Raw genomic sequence first — 8,904 nt, 5'->3', positions numbered from 1 at the left:
GTAAAGTTTGAAAGGAAGTTGACAGGCTAATTGTGAAAATAAAGTACAAACAACACAAGACACAATACTCGCCCAGGTGTTTATTTGATTAGGCCTACACATACGGTATGCACGTTTTGGTCAACATTATGTCCTTTAGCATTCAGTTTTATATTCAATAAATATACAAATGTTTAATATATTTGTTTCTAAATAAAATATATATTTACATTCACAGCATAACAATATTCCTTTTCGTTTAAAACCCTTCCTAAAAATGCGCACTTTACCCCTTCTTTTTTATTACGATATAGGCTATTAAAAAAAAAAAATCTTTCCACTTCACGTTCCACACTGTGGTTCTGCTGTAACACACATCATCAGACAAAAGGCAAATATCAGACATGTAAAAAATAATAAATTGTTCGACATAACATACAAAAACATACATATAATAGTACACACTCAATTTTCAAAACTAGCTGATATATATGCGCTGCCCAAGATGCAATGTCCAATAGGATGAGAATTAAGACTGAGCCACCAGAGGTCTCTAGAGGGGTAAAGGACAACCTCAGCTTTTCCTTTTGCCCCTCGCTCGTTTCCTTTTCGATGCACCTGTTGAGGGAAGAAAAACAAAAAAAAAGAGCAAATCAGAATTGGCACCCTGGCCCCCCTGTCCTATATCAGATGCGTGTGGTGATGTGCGTTTGGCACCACCAACAGGCGACCCAAAACATTGCAGACGGACACTTTCTTCTTGTCTGATCATTCACCAAATACCGCACAGAGAATAATTTATTGTGCTTGACATTGTTAAAATGATAGTACTGGGGATTCTTTTTTTGTTAATGTGGGAGAAATTGTGGGGTGGGGTGGGGTATGGTAGTATTGCATCCAATATCTTATGCATAGTGTGTGCCACAAATGTCAAAGTTCTGTGGAAGCACTGATTGTTATTTATTTATTTATTTATTTTCATTTCCTTTTATTTGTCAGAAATAGCAGAAAAAAACATTACTTGAAAACAACGCTTAATTTGCATACTAATATACAGTACATAGAAACTTAGGGTCCAAGGAAATTCCTAAAAGAAACATATTGTAGCTCCGTATTATACCCACATATACCCACCACATTTAATAATTTTTTTTTTTTAGTTTTTACATTCATAGACAAACAAATAATGGGTCACGACACACACACACACACACACACACTCCTTCAAGGACCGCTCCTTTTGTCCAGAGGTCAAATTGATGATGAGAAATGAAGAGACAATCAGTGGACACCAGACACTCATGATGAGGGTGAGAGACAGACATGATTGGATTATGATTAAGTTATGAATGATTAGCATTTGGTTATGACCTTGGGACATTGGTTAGAAATTTACCCAGAGGTTTCCCAGGGAGGGAAGTGTTAATGCCACGAAACACCACAGAGAGATTATTTTTTTTAACAACACAAACAACATCATCTGCATGATTTAGTCACTTGATTAGAGAGGCTGCCTTTGGCTGTAGGCTAGGTTAGGAGAGCACGGCACAGTTTGATTGTGGTTTTGGAGCTCTGGACACGTTAGTTTTATTTAGAAGCCGGTGTGGTTGACCTACCTCACTGCAAAACACACCCGCTTTTATTTTTAGTGTGTCCTTTGCCTTTGATTTTTGCTGTTTTAGGGACCAGAGAAGAAAACAACTCAGATACATTTGACTGTTTAAGGATAGTGAAGCCATCCTTGGAGAAAAACAATCAACATAGAAAAATTCACATGTCACATATTCAAAGGCCTTTAAAGCAACACAATGCAAAATCCCCCTTTTCCAACAGACGGTACATAGGTAAATGGCTTGTTACAGGGCAGATGAACACACTTGTCCATACCAGTGGTTTGTGGGAGAAAAAAAGCAGTTAGCTTGAGCTGCATAGACTGACAAGTCTCAGCTTTTGACCAGTTGGCACAGAACACTAGATGCCACGTTCAGCTTAACTTGGGTGCCATCTTGGTCCAGTATTCCTATGTTTTTCGTAGATACCTATATACTGCCACCTACAGGACAATGAGTGCATCGCCTTGTCACTGATTAATAGCAGTTATATATCGGTTAACATGGTGGTAATCTGATCTGAGCCATTGGTTCCAACACATAGGAATGGTCACAGCAGCATTTTGTGTTCATATCTATGAGTGTTTGGTAGCTAACATTCAATCCTGGTGTATAAGGGGAGATAATTTACTATACCAACCAGAAGTCCTATGGTATAAATGCAAAGTGACATTCCAAAATGTATGGAAATGCGCTCATTTCAATCCTCCCACTGAGTTAAATAATCGAGTTTTACCTTGCTCTTGTTCTTCTAGCTGTTCTCTAAATGATTCTGGCAATGCAAATTTTACCTCCAAGCTAGCATATCCAAGTTGTATGAAGCCAGCTAGCTGGACCCATAAGATTCAATCAGAATTGTTAGCTTGGAACTAAGAGTAGTATTCACCAGACTCAGAGAAAGGTAAAACACACATATTTATCTCTGGTGGAAGTGGGAAACGGTTGAATGTCAATATAAATGAAAAATTGTTAACTTCAAATGCCAAGACCTGCTGATGAAACAAATCAACCAGCTTTAATTCTGCCAGTGTCCATCTGAAATGATGCATTAAAATAAGAATACATTTACTCTCCGATGAATAACTGAATGAAAAGCACTTTATTGCAAATGAAAGGGCATTACCTTCTTGACTACTCTTCTTGTTCCTTCTGAAGAACTTGTGTTTTTTAGGCTGTGGGTTTGTGGGTGCGGTGGCAGATGCTGGAAGTGGATCAAGGGGAGAGGGCACAGACGCAGATTCAGATTCTGGTTCTGGTTCTGGAGTTTCTGAGGGTGGTACCTGGGCAGGCTTTTGTGCAGCAGCACCATCTGACCCGCCATCCACCACATCGATGCCAATTTCCTCCCTTTCAAACTTGTGCGACTGGCTTCCATTCACCCCTCCTTGCCCATTGCTTGGATGTGGCTCTCCATTGTGGCCCGTGGCTGCTTTGATGGACATGTCCATGTCCAGCTTCTCCACTGCACTTCCTCCTGCTTGCTTTCCATTATGCTGCATTGTGGACTCATCAGTCAAGGACCAATCCCCTTCTCCTGCAGGTGCATTCTTTGAGGAAGTGTTGACTTCTGACTCCTGATTTTGATTGGCCACGAGATGTTTTTGAGTGACTGAGTCTTGGTTTTGATTGGGTGACTCCCGAGTCTCACTTGGCTTGTGCCCATTAATACTGCTGCTCTTGGTGGTGGTGGTACCGCCATTCTGCAGTGCTTCCTGTTGAGATGGTGATGATGACGTTGATGCTGAGAGGAGAGGATGCCCGTCTTCTCCCTCCGCCTGTTCGCTGACACCATCTTGGGAAGCCTTCTCCTTCTCCTCCTCCTCCATGGAGGTGGAAGATGGAGTTGCGACTGTGCAAGATGGAGGTGCTTCAGTGGTCGTAGTGGTGGTGGTGGTGTTGTTGTTGTTCTCTTCAAGCTCCACAACCTCCAGGCTGCTGCCCAGGTCCCGCAAGGCCACCTGCCTGACCAGACAGGCGTGCTGGTTGTTCTCCCCAGCACCAAGGTCTCCGTTCGTCATCTTGCCATTGGAGGTCTTATTTGGCTCCAGATGTGGTGATGGTTGTGGTTGTGTGCAGCTGAGGTGACCATTCTGCTCTGACATGATAACATCCTGGCTGTTGGTGGTGCCGTTCTGAAAAGGTTTGTGATCTGCATCTTCGTTTACATCCATGATATCCGTTGGCTGAGTTTTTGGGATGCTGGGTGTGTGCGTTTCAGGGTCAGAACGAGGGGAGAGATGCGGCTGCTCACACTTTGCTCCGTTTTCTGCACCCGAGGAGGGTGGGAGTTCAGAGGACTGGACTGCTGGTACCGGTGGTGCAGGTGTTACTGCTGAGGACTTGGGGAGTTGTGGGGACGTCTTTCCAGGGAGGCTCTGCCCATTGGTTAGTGGTGACGCAGTCTGTGGCGTGTCAGGAGAGCGAGAGGAGTCAGAGGAGCGGTGCGGGTCAGCTCCGGCTGCACCTCCTGCAGCGGGGTGGAGTGGGCCAGAGGGCAGGGCCGGCGGCTGCACTGCTGGAGACGGTGGGGGTCCTTGGGCTCCGGGGGGCTGGAGAGTGGGTTCTGCTGCTTTTCCTCCTGTGGGGAGAGAGAGAGAGAGAGAGAGAGAGAGAGAGAGAGAGAGAGAGAGAGAGAGAGAGAGAGAGAGAGAGAGAGAGAGAGAGAGAGAGAGAGAGACAGAGACAGAGAGACACAGACAGACAGAGACAGCGAGAGAGAGAGAGACAGCGAGAGAGAGAGAGACAGCGAGAGAGAGAGAGAGAGAGAGAGACAGCGAGAGAGAGAGAGAGAGAGAGAGAGAGAGAGAGACAGAGAGAGAGAGAGAGAGAAAGAAAGAAAGAAAGAAAGAGAGAAAGAGAGAGAGAGAAAGAGAGAGAGATAGAGAGATAGAGAGATAGAAAGACCAAATGCTGCATGAACCACTCTTATTACACAGAGATGTTATGTTGTTCTAACCAGACCCTCAGCAGATGTATGTACTGCAGTTCCACACAGCTCCACCGGGAGCTACACTGAGCTGCACAAGGTGGAATTACAACTACTGTACATTCATCTGGGAGCCCTATTTCACGCCTTTCGTAAAGTCTCCACGAAAATAATAGATTAGTTTTCGTGGTGCATTCACGTTATTGCCCGCCTTTCGTAAAGTCTTCACGAAAATAATAGATTAATTTTCACGCTGCCTATTCACTTGAATTGCTCCACTGCTGCTATGGTTATCCAAACGTCTGCAGGGGCGGGGAGGGGGTGCTGACAGAACACTGCTGATACACTCGGGACTCACTAATTCGACGCCCTTTCGGTACTTACGCCTTATGTCCCCTAAACCTAAACCTAAACCTAACCCTAACCTTAACCCTACTTAACCCTAAACCTAACCCTAACTCTAACCCTAACCTTAACCCTAACCTTAACCCTAACCTTAACCCTAACCTTAACCCTAACCTTGACCAAACTAGTGGGTCGCTAGGCAACAGTCGGGCAATTCAAGTGAATAGGCAGCGTGAAAATTAATCTATTATTTTCGTGAAGACTTTACGAAAGGCGGGCAATAACGTGAATGCACCACGAAAATTTATCTATTTTTTTCGTGAATACTTCACGAAATGAGTGAGATATGGTTGCATCTGGTGAGGGACATGCTATTGACGCTCTGCCTTCCAGAGTGGGAGTATATGACCATGTAAACTATACATGAAGTAAATGCCAATACATTGCTTGATGCATAACAATACATTGCTTGATGCATAACAAAAGTTATGCAAAAATCATTATGATGCATAAATGCATAACAATGATGCATAAAAAAATGATGCAAAAAATAAGGTGTTTAATAATTAGGATAGAATAATTATTTAAGTGAGTGTGTTCAAGATAGAGATTAGAAAATAGCGAGATGCACAAACGTTTTAACACCGATGGAAACAAAGATAAGCGCTAAAAGGTGGTATTTGAGGGCAGTATCAGTCACGGCGCAGACAAACAGGCACGAGTCATGCACAAGACAAAAAGGCAAAAGCTCTTGCGCTGAAGATTCACAGGTCTTGGTGAATTCATATAAAACCACCTCCAGTGCAGTTAGTGTTATCATTACAAACACGGGTTAAGACAATAGCCATGGCGATTGACTATAAATATCTAGGGAAATTAAAATTGAATGTGTCAAGCGCTTCCTCGGCTTGCCTGCATGCAGTGCTCCACTCATACTCAACTGATGCAGCGTGTCCTCGGCAATGACACACACGGGGGATGTACAAAACGCAGATGTACAAGAGAGAGAGAGAGAGAGGGACGACCATGCGAAGCGGACAATGGCAAGGCCTTGGAAACTGTTGCTAGGAAGCCATGCGCACACAAACACACGACGAGGAGAGGCGGTGGTGGGGGGGTTTGGGCGGCACGCACGACAGTGAAACGGCTGCCTTCCCCCTCCTCCTTACCAGATTGGTCGTTATCCCTACGTGTTTCGCTAGGAGGTGCACTGTCATTTTCGCACCTGGGACGCGTCTTCCTCAGCTGGAAGCCCTTGCGGATGTCTGACAGGAGGTGGTCGATGATGCACCCGTCTTCTTTTGGGACAACGCCCTTGCGAACTACAAAACAGAGAGCAAGAACTGCTATACAATACAGTGACATTACATTTTTACACATTACATGTTCAAAGGAAATTCTGGCCAATTTCAACATGCATGTTGCACTGCTCATGCCATTGTTGCCGTTGGCTCCTCTGGCCCGCCCATAAAACTGCAATAGGCTCGTTCATGACGACGCAGTAAGATTTTTGCTAGGCAGTGGGCATGCACACTTTGCCAGTTTGATGCATTGTGGTTCTAACCACAATGCATCAAACTGGCAAAGTGCACATGCCCACGGCCTAGCAAAAATCTTACTGCGTCGTCACGACCGAGCCCATTGTTTCAACTCTGAATGCTCCACCCAAGGCCGTGCGGTGCCAATCACGGCCAGTCATTAGGCATATTAATTAGTCATTACATACAGCAGGTGTAGCATTCGGAGGGGATAACAAGCAATTTCATGGGCGGGCCCAGAGATGCCGACTCATGGGTCAATCCTTGCATCATCAGTACCTGAAGAGGTGCCATTTTTTGCTAAGCCTTTCAGGAGATCCTAGCCTGCGAACTGAGGGCATGTATACACAGCGTTTGAAATCTTAAATCTATCTTAAATATACCGTCCAAATACAGTCACCAAAAAAAATGTTGCATTGTAAGATGTCTGCTGATGTCTGATTTCAACTGTATGTAAAGTATCAAATTCCACACAATGATGTAGCCAACAGCAGGAGAAGAGGAGCAGTATCGAGGAGAACGGGAGAACTCACTAATCTTCCCGCCCTCTCCTTTCTGCCTCTTGGACTCTTCTTCTGCCAGCTGCTTCTTCCTCTTCTCTGCTTTGGCAGCCTGCTCCTTCCACATCTTATTCTCCTGAGAGAGAGAGAGAGAGAGAGAGAGAGAGCGAGAGAGCGAGAGAGCGAGAGAGCGAGAAAGAAAGAAAGAAAGAAAGAAAGAAAGAAAGAAAGAAAGAAAGAAAGAGAGAGAATGAGAGAGAATGACAATCAATAATTGTCATCCTGCTAGACGCAGAACACAAACTTTGCATAATATCATAAAACACAACACCGGTATATAATGCAATTCAACCTGCATTAACACACAAATAAGCAGACCTTGATGAAAAGGAATATGGCGAAAAGAGAAGAGCCAGAGGAGAACATGACTGCCAGGGTACACGCCATAATTTATATTGAGAATGGCACAGATGGACCTCTAGTGGCCTCCTGGGGGACCATGCCAGGGCCAGGGCTGGCTACACTAAGTGACTCTGCCACACTGGGAGAATACAGATGCACCACTGCACATCCAGCACTGTGCAGGACATGCTCTGCGCTGAGCTTGAAGATGATTAATTAAAAAGGGGACAATAATTTGCACTCTGACAGGCAGCACAATATACTGGGGCTGAGAACATAGAGCCGTGTGGAACAAAATGGAACGCAACACAGCATGTACCAACAGACTGAAGGGGTATGCCACTTAAGCATTTCGGACACCTCTTCAGTGCTTTCAGTGCAAGGCATTATTTTTTTACCCTTACAGCTAAGAATGTTAAAACAACAGCACGAGCGCAATCCATCTTTTGAAAATGTACTTGGTAACAGACCACCAATGGGGGAGAGCAAGGCATCTTGGGAAAAGCAATTGTGGGGGTTCCGTAGGTGGGAATGTACAGTATGTCAGTGATAGACCAGCTCACCCCAACATATAAAAAGAACAGCACGAGTGCAATCCATCTTCTTTAAAAAGTACACCTTTTCCAATGGACCACTAATGGGAGAGCAAGGTGTCTTGGGGGTGGGGGGAAGCTAGCCTGGTAAACCAGCGCCACCTGCTGGGCGCCGAAATTTTTCAGCTGCGAGTGGGTCTGGCCTCGGATCTGAGAACGTTTTGAACACTGTGCCCTGAGTCTGGCAAAACCAATTACAACGCAGAGATTTGTTTTGAATCAAAGCGGGCGGGGTTTTGAGGGAGTGACGACGAAGCTTGCAACACCGTTGGGAAAGCACATCAACGGCAAAGATCGCCGATTGGTCAGAGCGCCGGCACGGTTTGAAAAACAACAGGTTGATCTCATCAGCAATCGTCCGAGGTAACGTTCATCGGGGCCAGACTAAATTACTCCGGTCTCACATTTAGGCTGGTTTATCAGGCTAGGGGGAAGCCAATGTGCAGGTGGGAAGTGTATAGGTGTTAAGTGAGGTACAGTACGTCAGCGAGCAGCTCACCTTTAGGGCTTTGGTGAAGAGGCCCCTGAAGGTCCTGATGTTGCTGAAGAGCTCTTCTAGAGAAAGCTTTGCTGGGTCCTACATTGGATTTCATTACATTAGTATGCACAGCCTCACTTAGATGACCTTCCATTATTCAACGGAATGACATTTATAAATCATAATACAGTAGGGCCTATACACATGTACAGATATATGGTGATACATTTAAGGCAATGTGACACACATCTCAAGTAAAAAACAATTTGAATGGAAATGTAAAATACTAAATGGAATTGTACATGTACCTCACACAGGTAAACAGCCAGATCAGCTTTCTTCCTCTCGATCTCGGCAAAGCGCTCCTGCAAGGCTTGACATGCCTTTAGGTTTTCCTATTTAAAGAGTATCAATAGGACCGGCATCATGTGCACGACTTATTCAGCACTAATATGTGAAGAATTTAAAAATAAAAAAATGGAACCAGCGGAAATATAAAATAAGTCACTCTTTGTGCAAACAACAACATTACA

General features: G+C 44.6%; 1 protein-coding gene across 5 annotated transcripts in view; it reads right to left on the bottom strand.

The window, feature by feature from the left end:
• Window positions 1-60: 60 nt before the first annotated feature.
• Window positions 61-8,904, bottom strand: part of inf2 (inverted formin 2) — a 41,922-nt gene continuing 33,078 nt past the window's right edge. For 3 of the 5 annotated variants that reach the window (XM_063183664.1, XM_063183667.1, XM_063183666.1), the window contains 7 exons: window positions 8,680-8,766; window positions 8,393-8,470; window positions 6,932-7,034; window positions 6,030-6,182; window positions 2,713-4,167; window positions 1,596-1,652; window positions 501-597 (listed from right to left, as the gene is read on the bottom strand). In XM_063183664.1, the coding sequence (XP_063039734.1) occupies window positions 1,597-1,652; window positions 2,713-4,167; window positions 6,030-6,182; window positions 6,932-7,034; window positions 8,393-8,470; window positions 8,680-8,766 (1,932 nt within the window). In that variant the 3' untranslated portion in view covers window positions 501-597; window position 1,596. Of the gene's footprint in view, window positions 598-1,595; window positions 1,653-2,712; window positions 4,168-6,029; window positions 6,183-6,931; window positions 7,035-8,392; window positions 8,471-8,679; window positions 8,767-8,904 lie in introns of those variants that run through there. The other 2 variants (XM_063183665.1, XM_063183668.1) reach the window with 2 other exon arrangements.

Source organism: Engraulis encrasicolus, chromosome 19, assembly GCF_034702125.1.
Source record: "Engraulis encrasicolus isolate BLACKSEA-1 chromosome 19, IST_EnEncr_1.0, whole genome shotgun sequence".
In the NCBI taxonomy this organism is placed as follows: domain Eukaryota; kingdom Metazoa; phylum Chordata; class Actinopteri; order Clupeiformes; family Engraulidae; genus Engraulis; species Engraulis encrasicolus.
Note: the sequence above shows the minus strand (reverse complement) of the source record. Positions and strands in the feature narration are given on the sequence as shown.